We start from the raw sequence: 20,561 nt of genomic DNA, 5'->3' as shown, positions 1-20,561 counted from the left end.
GTCTCTTGCACCATTTCCCATGATTACAAAGGCTTTTCTGTGCTTACCGTGAGTCTATTTGTGCTTAGTGTGCATGTGATTAGATCACTCTGCTCGCTGCAGAGCTCTTATCTTTGCAAGTTTTCATTGTGCTCTTGCAACGTGGCCTGGAATCATACAACCTTAACTGAAGGTTATCTGGTGCACTGTAACAGATTTACTGTTAAACTCAGGTACATATGTTTTCAGCTCTGGTTACAGTAAACAGCATTTGGGCAGAAGTTTCAAATAGCAAGGTATGGTTATGCAAAAGAAAGTCAAAGGCTTAGGCTTCACTGCTCTAAACACTCAATTTCAGTAATTTTTTTCTAATCGTAGGTCTGTGTGATGTCAAGCAGAGAGGGTTTTCTTTAACATTGTCATTGCTAAAGACCATTGTTTGGGCCTGTTTGTGAAGGGCAGCCAATTAGAGGAACGTTACCTTAAAGAGAGAGTGGCTGTAAAGAGGCAGAAGCTGAAAAAAGCGGGGTTATTTCAGAAAGAGAATGAAGATGAAAAGTGTAATTTTAAAAAGTTAACAAGAATAACTTAGCAACAGTCTCAAAATGCAACCAAGCAATCTTTTGGGCAGCTCTGCTAAAGCAATCTCTAATAATAGACTTTAATTTCATACATAAAAGCTGAACATACAGAAACATTGGCCAGTTTTGATAAAAACAGCTTAAAAAATACAGATATTTGCCTTAAAAAGTGTTTTCTTTTTTAAACTGTCATAACTGCACTAAGTTATACTCTGTCATCATCTTTGTAGTCACTGAATTCAACAGCAATTCAAAATTTCTTTGAAGTTTAAATAACGGAATCATGCAAAGCAGCGATAGCAGTCCAAGAACAAAGACATCGAGCTGGAATTTAGTGGGCATGCAATCACTTGAGCTGATGCATAAACTATAAAACAAACACGGCAGCGCCCTCCTGCGGCCAACTAATTGTATTTTCTGACAGTAATTAAGTGGCATCTGAGACATTGGGAAGATGCATTCACAGTCGAAGGAAAACAAAACCATCTATTCTCTCTTTGAAAATAAACAGTAATGTGCTACATATTCATATATTACTGGGGCATTTTATTGTTGGGATTGAAATAAACCTTCCAAATGTGACTTTATGAACTTTATTCGTATTGTTTTTTATTATTTTATGAAATCATAAGTGTAGATTTGTGATTATCGTGTTTTACTGTGCTGCGGGTGGTGACAGCTTCAGATACTGTGAGCTGTCATTCAGTCTGTGTGGTAGTTTGTGAAGCGGGCCTGATGCTCCGGTGCTCTCCGCCACACTGCGGCTGGCTGGCGCTCTGACAATGACTTGCATGCTGATTATTGTGGAGATCGACAAAGGAGACAAGGAAACGAGGAGATGAACCGTTTCCTGAGAGCTGGGGAGAATGGAGGGCTGCTGACAGACTGCAAGGAGCTGTCACCCAACCACACCGCCGCCTTCTCCTCCTCTTCCTCCTCCTCTGTCTCCATCACCTCCTCCTCCTCCTCTTCCTTCAGTGCCGCTGGCTCAGCCGACAGACACGCGGCCCTGCCCTCGCTCCAGACCCGGACACCTGGCGGCGGCGGGTCGGAGCCGAGGAGATCCGCGCTTAAGCGTAAAGGAGTCGGCCGGGAGGGACGGGAGGAACCGGAGGCGGCTTCGGCGGATCACTCATCAGCGGCTGCTGTCGTGGTGCGAGGCGGCGGAGAAGCGTGCTTCGGGATCGGCAAGCAGCAGCAGCAACAGCGTCGGGAGGCTCAAGGACGCAGCGTCGCTGAAGAAGGTCTGGAGATGATTTCAGCGGTCAGCAGAGAGGCGGACGGTGGCGGCGGGAACGGAGTCTCCGAAGTGACCGCTCCTTCTGCGTCATGCGCCAAAGGCAAGGAGGAGAGAAAGGGGAAGAACATGATCCGGGGCTGGAAGAGGGAGCGAGACAGGGAGAGGGACGCCGCTGCTCCTCCTGCCCGAACGAGGAAGGAGAAGCCCGGTGGTGATGGCTCGTCTCCTCCTCCTCCACCTCCTCCCTCCGTCTTCCTCCCGTCGTCCGCCCTGCCCGCTCCCGAGCATCATCTGTGCCGCGACGGCTCCGGACACTGCCTGTGCGCCGCTCCGGACTCCAGGCTCCCGGGAGATATCAGCAACGTAAACAATAACAACAATAGTAACGGTGCCGCCGCCGTCAGCACCGGGAAAACCGCGCTGGAGTGTGGAGTTAAAACCGGCGCTATTGTTGTGAGACGGCAGCAGGACGACACGCCGGCCGCCAAGAAGCACAGAGGAGCCGAGAAGGTGAGCCTGCTTTTATTGTCTGGGGGGGAAACAACAATGCAACACGGCAACAAAAGAAGAAACACACCTGCAGGAAGCTGCCTTTAATTTAGCCTAACGCGGAAATAAAAGGAGGGAGGCGGTCAGTCAGATGCAGGTGTAGAGGCCACAAAGGAGCAGCAGACACTCAGAATGGTTAAATGCTGCCACATGATATTTATTTGCCATTGTTGTTGCCCAGCTGGTGTCATTGTTCCCGCTCTCTGTGTCTGTGTTGATGTTTACCAGGCTGAGATTTCCTTTTTCTTTTTGGAGGGAAGATGAAGAAAAAAGGAGGAGGAGGAGGAGGGAGGAAGCAGCAGCAGCAGCAGTGTGTCCTCCATCTCCATCCTCCTCCTCCTCCTCCTCTTTCTAGAGCCATTTAATCCACTGCTCCTTGTTTTTCCTGGAGATTAGAGGAGAAGGCATGTGCATCAAGAACTCAGCAGTAAAGGGAATTAAAATGTGATGCTGTAATATAACAAAATGGCAAATGTCATTGTCCATCACGGTGAGAGCAACAACAAAGTCACATTATTTCATTCAAGTGGACTTATTATGCTTTTCACTATATCTGTCAGGTGTTGACTGCTTATATGCAAAAGTTTCAGATAATGACATCAGTGTGTTTACAAGTAGCTCCTGTGAGCCAAGAGCTATAAATGCTGCATTTAAGATACTTTGTTTTACTGTTTCTGCATGATGTCATAAAGAAGGGTCCTTAATACCACTGATTTAGGCACACAAGCACAACTCACCTTCTGTTTCTGAAATGCAGCCAATCGGTTGAAAGTTGGCTTAAAGGGGGAGGGGCTAAAACAACTGGTTAAAGAAAAGGCATAGTATAAGATAAAGAAGGCTTAATTTAACCTTCCAGAAGCATGTCTTTAAGTCTGGCAGCTTCTAGGCAGCTATTGTAAAGCTTTATCTAAATCAACTTGAATTTCAGTGGTCACCTCAAGATAAAGCCTGCATGTCGCACCAGCTGTCAAATGTCATGGATAGAGCTTGAAGAAGTTCATTCATTTAACTGAAAGTACTGGTTTTAAATAATCCTTCCCAGGTGCACCACCAACTTAGGAAAACACAGAATAAAAATTAGCCTCGCCTTGACATCCTCCTTTTTGTTTGCTTAATTCATTCAGGAAGACACTCAGGATATCAAATATAATCAGGCTTTAGAGCGAGGGTCACATCCTTTTAAAATAAGGCGTAAATACTGCGGGTTGACAGGTCGGATTGCTGAGGTTTAATGAGCCACTCCCGAGCCGGTACAGCGACCTAGCGGGAATGGTTGGGAAATCATTTTTTGGAGGGTTTTGAATAAGTCATCCAGCAGAGAGGAGATGGAGGGATGGGTGGAAAGGTAAGATGGGGACAGAGATGTCTGATAGAGAGGGAGGAATGGGATGTAACAGCAGAGGACATGCACTTAAAGACAAAGACACAAAAAAGAAGCAGATGGAGTATCTCCAGAAGGTGTTTTTTTATTAGTTTTTTAGAAACATACATGCAGGATTAACTTTATGAGGCAGGAAAAACTGAAGCTTCCTCCTGCTGCTGGCAGATGCTGTTGACAGGAGGAACGCTGGTCTGCAATGGCTGCTTTGTTTATTTGTTGATCTGAAGGATTCCCATTCAGCAGTGAAACACACACACACACACACACACACACACACACACACACACACACACACACACACACACACACACAGTCTGTGGAGGCTGTAAGTCATTTCCTGTCAACAGGAATCTGGACTCCACTCGGCAACTGTTGGGTGTCCTATGATTATAGAGAGGCTAGAACCCTGAAAATTGGGCTAATTTGATATTATAATGGAAATCAATCAAGTTTATTTCCATGAATGGGTCTCTGTGGGTCATCCTGAGTTTGCACTCTCCACATCTGCTTTAGAGAATCAGGGAAATGAGAAAGTCACACTATGCACAAATTAGTCATATCATTAAGCACGTCTGACCTGTCGGGGCAGGGCCATTGGACCTCTGCTGGCAGCGGATCCTTTGGGTCCTGCAGGTTGTAAGGTGGGGCCAATGCAGATCACGCTCACTGGGAATGGGATGTGAAGAGTGTGCAGCCAAACTGTATGTAAAGATGGACATAGCCACTGTGAGGTCACACATAAGTTTGCAAAGTCCTGTTACTGAAGCATTGAGCAGAGCATTTTCACTGTTCTGCGTCTGCTTCGGCTGGAGGTTTCATCCTGTTAAAAAGGAGTTTTTCCTTCCCACTGTCGCTAAGTGTTTATTGGAGTTTTTTGCCTGTATTATTTTCTCTGTCTTTGCCTTATAATATAAAGCACCTTGAGTTGAACTGAATTGGACCAAAGTAAATTTAATTATGATTGTGCATTTTTGATGGTGTGACTTGTCAATCATAAGATAAGAACATAGCTTCTGGTCCTACTAGACGCTAATGGTAGCAACATAACTGTAGTGATCTCACCCAGGAGTTCCTCATTTGAACTGACTTCATTTTTCTAGGACTGGAAAATAATGTCAACACAAGTGCTAAAAACTACAGTTCCATTAATGGCCACTTGAGGCTTGCTCCGAAACAATCCATGCCCTCATTGACTTTCATTTGAAAATGAACCCAAAAAACACACATTCACAGCCTGATACAAAAACCGGTGTCAGCTTCTATGGATAACATCCCCCTTCAGAAAACAGCCTATGGGTCATACATTTGGGTTTTGTTTAGGTTAAAAGTTAGGGACATGGATTATATGACTGGCAGGTGTGCTGACACAGGTGGCTGTGTCTACTAACTGTCTGTCGGGCCTCACTTCTGATTATTTGAGTCACTGAACTGGACTTCTTGACTGCATTTGTGTGGTTGGTGCCTTTGGAATCATTTTTGAAGCCTGCTGCGAGGTTTCCAATAAATCTTTGCTTTATGTTTTGTTTTGGGAATGCAATTTTATTAGTCTGATACTTCCAGCAGTACTTATCAGCAGATATTTGTGTCTTTGCTTTGCATCCATACAGTTTGTGGATGCAGTTTGCTGCCCTATAAAGTTCCACCCTCTTATCCGACACCAACACAGCAGTGGGCCACACGTACAGCCTATAGATACTGAACTAAGCTTCAAGTCTGACATGATGGATTCCTTTGTGAATCTTGTGTAAATTCAGCGGCCTTCTAATGATATGAACAAGCTGTCATTTATGTACTATTTTACAGTTTTGATTAAGAAGAAGTAAAAATAAATAAAAAAAATTTTGCTAATGCTTTTTTTCACCCAGGTGAAAATTTCACTAATTAAGCTAAAGGTGCTTAAGGGATTACAGACTGATTGCACAAGAGTTTCAAGGGCGTCTGCAAAGCTCAAATGCAATTATTCATTAAAATATAAATAACATGTGTTCTCACAGCTGTATGACAGATGACTGATGGTTTTCCCCTTAATGTCGTCTACATGAACCCTTCCTAGACCTCAGTGGATGAATGCACCACTAGCTTCGGTGTCATCATGGTCTTTGCATATGAATTTAAAGCCGAACAAAAAAACACCACAGCCACTGCAGAAATATCCAGTTTCATTCACTGCAGTCCTCCTGCTCTGACATGTTTCCTTCACTTGAGCCCCACAAACTGAGCGTTTGTCATCTGCGGCTTTTAAGTTTAGCCTTCAAATCAAATGTCTCCAGTATCTCGAGACTTGGTGTTTAATTATTACTCTGGAACCAAACACAGATTTTTGGGCTGCTGCACCTTTTGGAAGTTAATCTGGTTAAAATTAATGGAGGCACAATGAGAATGAATGATGTATGATGCATCTAATTTAAATGGAATCAAAATTGGATTAAATAGTTACGCCCTGCTGACGAGAACAACTGTGGAAACAGTGAATACATGGAAGAGCTTGTACTTGTGCATAGAGCTAATGAACTACAGTCAAATGGAAGAAGATTATACAGAACCATACATTAAATGCAAATTACAGAAGGAACTGGTGACAGTACTGAAGAGCCTTCTTTTAAACTTGTTTTTGAAATATGAGTATTGCTGAAGATTTAATCAATTTTGTATTTTATTTTTTCTTCTCCAATTTAGAGCTGGCTGAATATCCAGTAGGTTTTTTCAGATAATTTTTCAAAATTCAATATTCTAACATATCAACTGATATTTTCGTTTTTCTATCAGACACACGAAACATGAGCGGATTTCCTAAACCTTTGTCATGTTTAGTTATGCAGTAATCTATTAGATACAAACCTGACACTGTTCATAACAACTACACTGGAGAAAAGTTATTTATAAGGCTTTAAGGTAGGGATGATGAATATGTGGCTGCAGACACAGGGAGCTGTAGCTAATAGCTATCTGGTAGATGTCCCATCCACCAGTGACTCTACTGGACCTCCTGCTCATGTTTATGCTTCTTTATGCAACTGTCTGATCAATAATAGAGCTTGTTGTCTGCTTAATTGTACAAACATATTGTACATGATGTTTTTAATTCAGTTTTAGGGTGTAGGGTTCTAGTATTTTTTTTGTCTTTTTCTTAGCTTACTAATTAGCAGGTATATAAGAATGCACATTGCTAGTTAGCTTAACACTTCACTCTCTGTCCAGTAGTCACTTTTGTCTCCAAAAATCCCAACATGGTTGTGGTCTACACGACAATGTTGAGGTTCCAAAGTACAGAGTCCAGAAAATGATTGGTCTGGGGACTGCTGGTCTATAATGTCTATAATGCTTATTAGCATCCACCACTCTTAAAAACTGCAATAGCTGGTAGAAACAAGATTCCATTCAGAGCTAAGTGATCATAAACTAAAGTATTACTTTGATAATCAATTGCCAATTTTGATGTGATGTTAGAAACATTAACCATCAAATGATCACTTTTACACATCATCCTGAAGGGAACATGAATGCCAAAATTTATGGCTATTCTTCCTGTCATTAAAAAAAGAAAATCAGCACAAAGTCTCCAGAAACTACTAAGCTGAGAGTCCAAACCTCTCCAGCTTTTTATTAGCACTCATTTTATATAACATATTGTTAAGCAAAGGTTTTAAAACCATGACAGCCCAAATATTTGAACACTTTAGAAAATCTCAGGTTGTCTGAGACTTAGGAAGAAATCTAAACCATACAGCATCATATTGATGACTAATCCTGTTTTGTGGATGGTCTCATCGCAGATATTCTCCAGGCAGAAATTTGCTTTTTATGTCTATTTGCTGCCATACTATAGCATTTGTCTGTGCGCAATTGAGACGCTCAGCATGAAGTTTGATCACAAACAATTTAACACTTCACCAACCCTTTTGAGAGTGGCTTCTTTACTCTCACAGTTATAGCTGAGTTGCTTTGCTTTTTGTTTTTTCTGAAACTATTGGCATGCTACTACCTCACATCTTTAGATATCATCCAGCTAGCTAACTTACTACTTATTCCAGCTCTGCTAAACCTCATAATGCATTAACGTTTTGGAGTTAAGCTGTTTCACAATTGTTTGCTTTCGGGAACTGAAAGCGCATTTGGACCCAGAAATGGCTAATGATCGACTTAACACCACGATGAGAGCGCAAGGAAACTGCAGAAACGTGATTCTTCCTTGGTGGAGCAGATATGTTGTACTGAATTTTGTGAGCGACGGACTGACTAACCAAGGCAAAAATTCTTGCAGAAAAATGCTCCAATTTACCTTCAAGAAGCTACCCTCTCGCTAAAATATAAATCTGATCTAGCCACACTGGCAGAAATAAAAGCAGTTCTGCTGCTGCTGCTGAGGCTCAGGCTGTCATCTGCATGACAATAAGATGCACTTGAGTTTCTCTGTGAATGACAGCGGCTGCTCTGCTATCACTATCTGTCTGTCAGTCTGGATCCCTGCAGGCTGAATGAGGATGAAACAAAAACACTCGGCTCCTGACGGATCCTATCGCCTAATATTGAATTCTGATCACCTTGCAGCAGCAGCATCAACGCACCCGCCAATATCCGGTTATTCCATTTTCTTTTTTCAGAAGCATCATTTCCCGTTGTGCTGTAGTCGCAGCTTTTGAGTCGTCACGTTTACCTGGTGGGTTTTAACAGGTTTATGCAGGCTTGGTCTCCGTGATGACGTTGACAGTGTTTAGTTTATTCAGGAGGAGTTGTAGTGTCGCATGTAAACAGCTGATCCAAAGCAAGCGAAGCAAGCATCGGGAGAGTGATGAGGAGAGGCCAATGTAGGGCAATGTTCCTCTTTAATGCACCATTTCTTCTTTCTCATCCGTGTACAAATAACCAGATCACTTTGCCCAGCCAGCTTTTTACGGGTCCATTACGCACTTACTTGGCTTTTTAAGTTTTCAGCGTTTTAAGCTGAAATCCTCCAAAACTGCACCTTTAAGAGTGAGTGATTATGAAGGATAATAGGCTGAGACTCTTGATAAGTGTTTTTCTGACAAATAAAACTATTGTGCCGTGTTTCACTGCCTGAAAGCTTTCATGATGACAATGAATGTATTACATTTTCAGCTATGGCATGCATTTTATTAAATAGGTTGCATTAAGGCTGTAAAATCATAACCATGATTATTCTGGTCAGTAATCGTAATCTTGATTTTTCTCACTAAACATCATGCGTTTATTAAACATGAAACCTTTTTCTATAATTTCAGCTTAAACTGTATTATACTGTAAGGGATCCTGAGCTTTTTGGGAGAGGTGAAAGCAAACGACTCTAAAGGAAAAGGTTTTGTTAGTAGGGCTGGGCAGTCTGCCCGTAGGCCAATCATTCTTTTGTTGGCGGGGAGGACGTTGAGTTCTACTATCCACTTTACAAAACACAGAGTGTGCTCAGTAACACATAGTTTAGTTTTTATTCTCACTTCTAGCATGAAGAGATGTCGATGCAGTGACGTACAACGATGAATGATTCAACCGACCTTAACTGGTAAACCGTACCACATCATAATATTTGCTGGCTCTAAACACGTACTTCTACTAACACATTCATCACGTCCACATACAGCAAGTTTGACCATCATCGATCATCATCCACAACCCTTTCTTTCTTTTTTATTTATTTATATTTATATATATATATCAAACACAGGAAATGGAAAATAAACATAAAAGAATTCCAGCAAAATTATCTGTAAAACAAAAACAAAAGGTGTTTGAAAAGGAGCAGGAAGAAGCAGCGGCTTATCCAGACCTGCCCCAAAGTTTGCCAACAATTTCTTAATCCAATTGGTAACTATATATATGTACATATATATACACACACACACACATCTGTGTACCTGTGCAGACAAATGCTCTCTCATATCAACAACATAACAATATTCTCATTCTGTACAATAGAACAGCTATATAGCTATATGCCCATCAAATATGTATCGCTTATATTTATTCTTATATTGTGCAATATTTTTACCTTTTTTAAAATTTCTTTGTTTAGCCACATTCCACAAATTGATATGTGCTTTTAGGAGTGCTGTGAACACATGACTGCTTTATATTGCATTTTCCTCTCAGGTCATACGTGAGAGGAAAATGGTTTATTCTTAAATAAATTATTACTTGGAAGCATATTATTTCTTGCTTTTCCTGATACCAAACATTATGCATTATCCTTCTTGCTCTTTTTTTGCATTGTGCATAGAGAGAACTCTTGTGTTACCCCAGAGCACTGTTATTCTTATTATCCGTATCATTATCCTCCTTATTAGCTTTTTAAAAAATAATACTAGTTAATTTAAAAAAAAAGATTGTTTATCCTTTTGTTCTGTCTCTTCCACAATCCTTTGTGAATTAGCTTGACACCAGGTTAATGGTTTGTTTTTTCCTTTAATGCAAAACACTGAAGTTGTGCCAGGTTGTGTCACACAGATACTCAAAAACACTGAAATACTGGACGCTGAGATTTAATGATTTAGCTTTGAGACTAACAGAGTTGCCATTTGGAGGGCTGGTGATGGAATAAGTTACAAGGTGGCCTGACAGCTGAATGCAGTGTCTGATAGGTGGGATTGAGGTTTTTCTATATATATATATAAGATAAGATAAGATAAGACTTTATTGATCCCACAACGGGGAATTTTTGTGTCACCTCAGCTCAAGTACAGATATCAGAAGGAAATACAAAAATACAAATAAGTACAATCAATGAAAAAAAGTAAGATACACTATATATAAGTTTTATATATATATATATATATATATATATATATATATATATATATATATATATATAGATTTTTTTAATCATTTGTATGTGCTTTTTCTTTTTGTGGTATTTCCCTTAATGTGTCGAGTGAGGACCCAAAGACTGGATGAGCAAATAAATTGTGAGCGATGAAATATCAAACTCAAAACAAAAAACTGAATACAAAAATTCACAAGAGGAAAACAAAGATGAGCTGGTGAACACAAAACACAAACTGGCAACCAACACAAGGAAATGCAGCATTATAGAGCATGAATTATGGGAAGACAAAGACACAACATCATAGATGAGACAGAAGGCACACAGAGTGAATCACAACAGCAGCTGCCTCAATGCACTTTATATTGTAAGGTACAGACCTACAATAATAGAACCAGAATGACAGTGAAACTCTAAAACACAACAAAACCTTGAGACTATGATCAAATCTGAATAATTACACACACCCCACTTTTCAGTTATTTATTTGTAAAAAATGTTTGGAATCATGTATGATTTTCGTTCCACTTCTCACGTGTACACCACTTTGTATCGGTCTTTCACGTGGAATTCCAATAAAATTGATTCATGTTTGTGGCTGTAATGTGACAAAATGTGGAAAAGTTCAAGGGGCCGAATACTTTTGCAAGCCACTGTAAATTTTGGTACTTTTTGTGCAAATAAAAGCTCTAACTGCTGATTGTTTTTAGTATCAGGGGGTTATTTTCTGTCTTCTCTCGAAAAAGTTTATGAAGCATTTAAGGCCAGTGTTTTATTAGCCCTTGGTCTACCCCGACCTCCTCCCTATGCTGTCTTAGTGACTTTCGCTTTAATGTAACATTGTTTCAACATTTTCTCGTCTGAGGATTCCATTTGAGTGGTTAAACCAAGAGAATAGCCAAAGTAGATTTTAAATCAAATAGATCGCTTACAGAGCTTGGAACATCTTTTAACTATCAGCATGGAAAAGATAAAACTGAGCAGCAGCTGTGCAGGTTCACCACCTTACACCTGTAAGGCGCTAATGATGCTAAAAAGGGGGGAAAAGGTGTTAATGAGGACTGGAAGTGTTACAGTGTGATACAAAGAGAGAATCTGTCGTTTTTTCACTAGTGACAGTTATAGAGCACTAAATAAAAATATTCACTTTTATTGGATAATTAAATTAATCGTCTCAAATATTTATTAGCATTTCTTTACCCTACTTTATGATGGGCCCTGCTTTTTTTATTTATCATCACATAAAGGTCACCAGCTCTCAGCAGGATTCAAACTTGCGTCATACAGTATGTGTCCAGTTTTCACCCGAGGTTGATAATCAGCAGAGCTTTGATGTTGTTTATCCTTCCTTTTTCAAAGAATATTGGCTGGAGCCAGCATGGACACATAGTTATCTAACAGCCAGCCAGATGTCTTTCCAAAAGACTGAACATGTTTTCTAAAGGCACGAAATGTCTGATTGTGAAGTCTTGATGTGGATTTCTAAAGGGTGGGAGGACAAACCACCAGGGATCTGACACGTGTTTGCTAAAATGTGCAAAGACTAAAATTCACAGCTGTTAAACTCTTGAGTTTTATTCCGGGAATGTTACAAGGAAGAAACATTGATATAAAAAGATGTCTGTGTAAAACAACGTCAGCGTTTAGAGCATTACAAACAGAAATCCATCATTTCCCACAGCGTTGGGTACACATGTAGGTGGGCATTAAAAGACGTGAAACCACACCTTTTCCAGTGACTTATTAAGTAACACTTGACAATAAATAGAAAGATTATCAGCTGCCGCAGTGAGCTGATGGACTACAGCGATACCATCTTGGACTACAGACTCACAAGAAATAAATGGGCGACCCAGTAAAGTCTTTGTGTGGAAAGGATGGCATTAACGCTGAATTCTGGGTGGGAAAACGCAAAAGACAACATTTTAATTATTTTAAATATTTGTTGACATTGCTCTGGCTATGAAAATTAGCTTTGGTTAATGTGTTTATTATGGGCAGTGGTCAGAGTGATCAGGACACCAGTCAAGGTCATTTTTGACTTGCAGGATGGGATTTGTATTTCATTTAATCTACCTGACTCTAGTTTTATGTAGGCAACCCTGCATATAACCAACAATGTGTGCAGGTACATGCAGCACATACAGAATTTCATGAATGTGTGCAGAACAGCTACACCATCATCATCAGAGAAAGAAAATGAGAAAAGAGAATGGGGGTGTTAATTTTGAATTTGAGCTTAATGCAAATGTGCATTTGCAGAGACAGGGTACTAATTTTTCGCCTCATCTTTTTGTTTAACTGGGTGTGTGTGTTTGGTGGTGAATGACTGCTGTGTGTGAGAAGAGGCATAACAAAGAGCAGAGACGAAGCAGACTGACAATAAGTAGAAGTACATGCCTAAAGGGGAAAAAAAGGCACGATAGCGGCTTCTGCACAAAAGTAATGAACAAAAATTAAATTTACTGCATTAGTACACATCAAATGGTCTGATTGATAGCGCACCGCTTTAGGGAAACTGCAGAACAACCAAAATTATTGGGGTCAGTTTGGTAATTGCATGCAATCTATTTGTGATAATGCTGCAATTAACTGTGATAAACTGGTGAAAATCCCAAATCAGATGCCATCTGTTGCAAATCTGTAAAACTGTTGTCTTCTACATACAAAAAAGAAATCACATTATACAGAAATTCACATTAATTTAGATTCAGAGTTCAGCCAGGACGCCACAGATTTCAAACAGAAATTCAGAAATCTCTTTACAAATAATGATGTAGTTGCTGTCGGATGGCAATTTAACCACAAAGTGACACAAATGCTCAGTAATGTTGCTTTTATATAAGAGTATAACCAGAATACATCCATTTAACAACCTGCTGAGTTGAGTCCCCTGTTGCAAAGAGACGTGTTGTGTTGCAGATGAGTTGCGCTTACTGCTGCAGACTGAGACTGTGCAAAATTTCATCATCGCCCATTTCTAGAAAAGACTTTGATATGTTCACCCTGTTGAGAAATATTTATTTTTCCTTCTTTTGTTGCGTAAAATCCAGCTGTAATTTCAGTGCTTTAGCAGAGAGCAGTACTGGCAGGAGAGTTTTACTTTGGTTTTGTGTGTTGGCTTCATGAGGCTGTGATTGACGGGAGACTATTGACTGAAAACATGGAAATCAGACAGGCAGAAGGCAGAAGTAGACCTCTTGTGAATATGAGGAAAATCTGAAGCTTTAGAAGCTTTTGAAAATAAGCGAGTGACCTTGGAATTCCTTTTTTTTTTTAAATTTTGCTCTTCTTTATTTAAACACATACTTACATTAGTATGCTTCAGTTCCACTCTCCAGCCTTAAGTTAGGTATATAATACAAAGGAGTTTAGCTGTCTAGTCCTTAAAAATATCAGCTTTTACTCGTAAAACATGGTGACTGTGAAACCCCAAGAAATAAAACCCTCAGAGTCTAAATGAAAATGTTTTGTGTCAAATATTAAAAGCTATTTGAAATGAAAGGTTTGAGGTTTGAATCTGTTAGACTGGAATAAATCAGTGAGAGTAAGAGTGGCAAAACCTGGAAGCATGTTTGAAATGTAACAAACATGTAGGCAGAGTCATCAGTGTCTTCAATAACGATAAATTAGCAAAGCTGCACTTTCATTAGATGTCATTATTATTATTCAACACCAGGCAAATGAGCATGTCAGCAGAACTAAACGGTTTTTGTTACACACCCCAATTCAGACATTAACGCACAACTCACACTGACACATTAGTACATTGATAACCTCTTTGCTTTCATTCTGTTCATTTAGGCTTCAGTTATGCAGGCCTACAGACCAGTCTGGTAACTACAATTTGCTTGGAAAACATTTATACTACCCAACAGCAAACACTTGCCAACTACTTGCTAAGTGGCAGTGAAATTGTGGGAAACTGTGCCTTTCTAAATGTGTTAATTTCAGGGTAAGGGAAAACACACTTTGAAGATGAATGGTCTCCATTTCCAGTTTGCTTTTTCAAGTTTAGCTACCCCTTAGAGCAGGGGTGTCAAACTCAAATACACAGTGGGCCAAAATTCAAAACTGGAACAAAGTCGCCGGCTAACATTAATATTTATTGGAAAAAAAAATCTTCCTCCAGATATGAGAATAAATCTTTTCTTATGGACTCAAAAAGTTTTGCTGAAAAACTGAACATGGAACAAGCAAAGCTTAATACTAAACAATATATATATTAGCTGTATAATACCAGTAGGCCAGCTCTAATAATAATTTGGTATGGCTTCGCGGGCCAAATGTAATTAGGCTGCGGGCCAAATTTGGCCCGCGGGCCAGAGTTTGACACCTATGCCTTAGAGATTAGTTAGCAAGTGTTTGCAGACAAGCATGCATGTGAACGACAGGAAGCTGCAACAATCTGCTATCAACCAAAGAAATCGCAAGGGAGTTATTAGTACAGCATCCTCTTAGTGACCAGGTTCACCGGAGAGCTGGCAACCTTTAGCAACCACTCACCAGCCAACACAGGATTTTCACCAGCATCCTGTGATTGAGGCACAACTTGTTGAACTTCCTCATCAACTCCTTTAATTTCCATATTAACTTCTTTCCAACTAACAAGACAAGTTCAGGATGAAAAATAGGTCAGAAAATGGGGATAATAATAATGATAAGCCCTGAGGCTTAGTTTTATTGGTTTTCAAAATGTAAATATTTTATGGCACCTTTAAAATAAATGCTAAAAACATTTTGTGGAGAAAGTCCTGTATGATTCAAAAAGATAATTTTAAAAGAAAACTTCCAGAACCCCATCCAAAAGAATGGGTTCCTGGGATTGATTTACCCTTTAAATGTACATTTTATCCTCTAGATTTATTTATTTATTACACATTTATTAGGCATTTAAAATATAATATTGTGGTCATATATCTGTTATGACTTTACATCCCCTATGACAGGCCAGAAAGTGAGCTTTGGACAACGTGATATCATTGTGGTTACAATATGATGACAGAGGCGTCCATAGATCCACAAAGCCAGCACGCAGAGCCAGAGTGGTGACGCTCCAGCAGTTTGTATTTTGTCTTGTTTATCACAGGCCATGACTTGTACTGCTGCATCTTATATCCTTGCCTCTAGCAAAAGGTAGTACATCGGTCTGTTAAACAAAGATCAACCCACAAGACTTGAATGCATGACTGCAAATAGAAAAACTGCATGATTTATGAGATTTAGGTGCCTTCGGTTCTTCTTTCATACAACTCTGACTTTTTACACAAGGTCTATGAAAAAATGTAATTCCAGGAGTGTCACTTAAAAAAACAAACCAAAGCAAAGAATCACGATTTCACATGATTTTGTTTGCTGTATTGTTTTTATTGAAGCCTTACCGTTGCTTTAGAACAACAAAACTGTTACTGTGAGCTCAAACTGTCAATCATTTTGCACAGCCGGGGTGCAGCTCCATTGCTGTCGTTACTGTGGGCATTACTGCAGACAGAAATTTGTGGAGTGATATCACAGCACATGTTTATTTGCTTTCCTTTCCCAACGAGAGAGGGTTGACAAAGATCATTGATCAGCTTGAATAAATATGTAATCAATCAAAGCTAGGTAAGTCTGACTACATGCCAATATTGGCTCAGTTTATCGGCATTTTGATTAATCAGCCTGATGCAGACCGAAGGAAAATGATTTTCTGTTTTACTTGATTGGACAGAAGCTTGAATAGAAGAGAAGGAGAACAAGTGGACGAGCAAACGGCAGTGTGAAGGGTGTTTTTAGAACAGCTCATGTGGAGGCTGGACCGAGAGTCCATTAGCTATCAAAGTATCAGTGCCAACAGAGTGAAAAAGGCTTCATGGTATGACAGTACGCCCACGTGCTCTGCTCTGCAGGCTGGCAGGTTTTCCTTTGCATCCATTCATCAAAGCCTCCAAAGCCACAGGAAACACAGAAATAAAACAGCATCATAATCTCACCTCCCACCGTCTGTCATTACCTGAAAACTCGTCGAAGAATCACCTCACATCGTCTTCTTCTTCGCTTCCTTTCATATTTTATTTAACTGCAGCTTTCCTAAAACATCTTGTAGCGGCTGCACTCAGGGGGATGCTTCAGTCGCTCTTTGACTCAAGCAATGAGTGTCTCATATGTGCTCAAATCCAAATCAGATTAAAGCTGCTTTCATCTGACTCAAACAATATGATGGCAAATCAGGGGATGTGGTTTTTGGAGATGTGGTTTGTGAGCTCTTCCCTTTTTCTAGTCGTAGATACTATATAAAGAAAAAGTCTTAAATGAGGTCAGCATATATACTAGTAATTTCCATCAAAAGGTCAGGCCTCAGACTGTTTCAGGCACTTTTTTTCTACTCTTGGCTCTCTATAAAGAGTGAATATCTCAGGCAAACAGCTCCGGCTGTGAGCACAGAAGCCCCACCCATCTGCTGTTCAAATCGTATGTTTACGAAGGGCAGCGAATCACAGCTCTGTGCTATGAAGCAGGATTTAAGGTTAAGCAAGGTAATGCCAACGTTATTGGTGTACATCACCACCAAAACAGGGCAGCTAGAATAGGCAAGTAGACTAACTACACTTACTGTCCCATTGGCTGTAGCTAATTTGCTTTTCATCTCTATTATGTGTTTATCTCACATAATAAGAACAGCTGTACTTTTCTTTTCAGTCAAACAACATCAGTGAATGCTTCAACTGGACGTCTTTAAATTTCCTGCATTGCAATGATGGCAAAAACTGGGGCGCTCGTTTTCGGCTCAAACAGCTTCTCAAGTAGGGCTGCCACGATTAGTCGACTAGTCACGATTACGTCGACTATTAAAATTGTCGACGACTGATTTAATAGTCGACGCGTCGTTTGAAGCTTTGTAAGATCACAAAAGACGCAGGAATAAGTAGTAGGATTTAAGAGTGTAATAACGGACTGAAACAGAAGATGGCAGCACTGCATGTACAAGGATGCCAGCTGCCGTTAAATCCCGAAGAAGAAGAAGCTGTGTCCCAGAATTCATAGCGCAGCCCAGCTCAGTTTCCAACAATGGCGGCAGCTACTTAGTTTTAATATTACTCTTATTATTCTTTGTGGGTCACAAAATAAACGGTTAACATATTTTCAGGCGAGAATGTAGCTGTGTAAACCTCAAATATCTGCTCAGTTTATCAAGACACCACATATTTTCAAAAGCGCTCCGACGTTTTCGGAGACGTCTGTTACCCACTAGCTCGATAGCTAGCCGGGGGCTAGGCTCACTAGAGCCGTGAGAACACCGGACTCTCAGCAAATCGTTTTCAAACCCACCGCAGTCTTTCTCTACTCAGGTTAAACATATATAAGTCACTTAGATAACTTAAAAATGTTATTGTTTGGCTTTTTTAGTATTTTATTTGTTCCTGAGTAAATCGGTTTGGCTGAGAGAAGTTATAGTTTTTATACAGCTGAATAAACATCAAGCAGACAGCTGATTATCAGAAGTGTGAGATGCTCAGAATTTACTCCGGTGTCCTGTTATATTTTAGATAGCAAGGAGTTTATTAAACGTCACTGAAACAATCTGCAAATTTCATTAAAATGTAATAAACTCTCATCTTGTCTTTATTTTTAGTTAGCACATACCTTAAACACTTAAAGCTGTAAGCTAATGATAGTTATATAAGAGCAGATGCTGCTGGTGCAATAAGCTGTACGTTTTATGTCCAATGGATGATGATCTGATTAGTCGACTAATCGCAAAAATAATCGGTGACTAGTCGACTACCAAAATAATGTTTGTGGCAGCCCTACTCTCAAAGGATGGCAATTATTACATCGGCTCCATCAAACCCTTTTACTAAGAACCTTGACATTATTTGTAACCAACATTTGAATTTTGAATCTCACATCTCAAAGCTCATCCAGTCTTGCTTTTTTCATTTATGAAACTCTGCAAGAATCAAACCTTTGACACTCAGTAATGTGGAATTTTTAGTACACACTTTCATTTTCTCTCATCTTGATAACTGTTAGTAACTTTTTAAGTGCCTGTTTTAACTGGTCCAGAATGCAGCAGCTCAGCTGCATTAAAAACAAGCCAGCACACAACACATCACCCCAATTATCATTTCCCTTCATTTCTTTTTTCTAATTCATTTAAAAATGTTATTAATAACATGGCTCCAGTCTACACAGCAGACCTGCTCAGACCTTTTTCCATCAGTTAGCCTTCCTGGTCTGGTCTGATCAGGGTTTTTTAACTATTCCTTGCTCTAATCTTTTAAACCAGAGGCAATCACGCTTTTGAGGCTCGTGAACTTCTGAACAGCCTGTCAGGTCAGCTCAATCAGTGGTCTGTATTAAATGACCACTGATTCAGCCAACCAGTGGTTGCCCATTATTTTTGGCTCTTGTTCTCCTAATGTGTGTTTGTATGTTTAGACACATGCACGTGTATTTAATCTGTGCTTCTATTGAAACTGCGAAGCACTTGCACAAAATGTTATACAAATAATCTCAGTTAAACAAAACCACAATGTTCCTCTTACTGTAACTCACTCTTAAAAACACAAAATGCTGTGGATGCCAAAGGATATCATAGAAACCACGAGGATTATTCAACAGTTATATTTTTGTCGACTTGTTTATGCTCTACCATTGTGCTCTTTTTTTAATCCAGTGAACCACTATATTTATATCCTGTTACAGAGCTAACAGGATGTGTTTTATTGGTGTCTAAAGCACTAGATGTAATCCACAGAGGCCTTTGATAGCTACATTAATGCAACAAAAGCAGTGTGTAAATTTCAGTCCAACAATAAAATGATAAATTGCACGCATCTGCAAATGCGGTAATTAATCTTCCTACTTGAAAACAGTGCGGTGGCCGTTGGATTTCCTTTAGTTCATATTTGCTTTTGCAATTCAAGGTTGGCAAGCCACATCTGGTTGTCACATGTGGGGTTGCCATGTTATTACAATCTCTTTTTTGAAAGGATAATAGCTCCCATGCACAGGCTGTTTACTGAGTTGGAAGTAATGGTTCACTGGCCAATCATCTTTGCCATCTTTAAGGTTTCACATTTCCCCCGACGGAGTCTCTCATCAGCCGTCACACTGAGAGCGTGTGATGTCTGCTTCACTTCAGATGCTTTATAATTACATCATTATGAAAACGCTGCTTGCAAACACTGCAACTCGGGGAGATTAATTTATGCAGAATTGTGCTAATGTAATTATTGTTAATGGTTGATTGTGCAGCAGCAGTGTTGAAGGAAAGAAAGAGGTTGAGATATTTTGGAGCAGGAGTTATTACAGCGGTGAGTAATGTCCATTGTTTTTCACTCGGTTGGTTTAAATGCCATTAGAGCTTGTCATTCAATAGGAAGGTAAGTGGTTTTTGTGTGCGTGTCTGCATGTGTGTGTGTGCTGAAGAGAGACTGAAAAAGGAAGAGCTGAGATGAGCAAGGCTGGAGAGAGAAAATGGGAAAAATGGCTACTATTCGCGAAAACACACACACAGTCACGCGTGAAGCACAAACGCAAACACACACTCGATAAACCACAGATTGTCTACGCGCGCACACACACGCCTCCTCTTTCAGCAGCCTGACAATAAAGACAGAGATGATTTTTGTCTGCGAGGAAAAAAAAACCATCAGTGAGGCTGCTCACCGAGGGATTTAATATGAGGGGAGGAGGGAGAGGGGAGGAAGGACACAAAGAAAGCAGAGGAAAAGGAAGAAAAGAAAAAGGGATGAGAACGAAAAGGAGGTAAAGGAAAAAGGAGGATTGATGGATGGGCGGAAAAAGGAAAAGATGGAGGGATAATTGGATTGATTCAAATTCTTTTTGGCATTTTTGAAAAACCGCATTGCTCTGTGGGCGCTTAAAAATGCGATTCAAGATTCAGAGGAAAAAAGAAACATGAAAACCAAAGATGAAAAAATGTCTCTTTGTTTAATTATAGATTTTAGAGCGAGAATTAATGGAAAACTCAGTTGGCTCCCTTGACTCTCACCACCCAGCCTCCCTCTCCTGATTAATTTGGGTAAATCCAGCACTGCATGCCAGTTAGGA

The 20,561-nt window shown here is 40.0% G+C and overlaps 1 protein-coding gene across 2 annotated transcripts in view; it reads left to right on the top strand.

Annotated features, from left to right (window-relative positions):
* The first annotated feature begins 1,279 nt into the window (after positions 1-1,279).
* The window catches only part of znf608 (zinc finger protein 608), a 72,685-nt gene continuing 53,403 nt past the window's right edge, over positions 1,280-20,561 (top strand). For both annotated transcript variants that reach the window (XM_035910727.2, XM_006797680.3), the window contains exon 1: positions 1,280-2,310. In XM_035910727.2, coding sequence (XP_035766620.2) covers positions 1,399-2,310 — 912 coding nt within the window. In that variant the 5' untranslated portion in view covers positions 1,280-1,398. The remainder of the gene's footprint in view (positions 2,311-20,561) is intronic.

Source organism: Neolamprologus brichardi, chromosome 12 (genome assembly GCF_056152115.1).
Source record: "Neolamprologus brichardi isolate AB-2024 chromosome 12, ASM5615211v1, whole genome shotgun sequence".
Classification (NCBI taxonomy): Eukaryota; Metazoa; Chordata; class Actinopteri; order Cichliformes; family Cichlidae; genus Neolamprologus; species Neolamprologus brichardi.
Note: the sequence above shows the minus strand (reverse complement) of the source record. Positions and strands in the feature narration are given on the sequence as shown.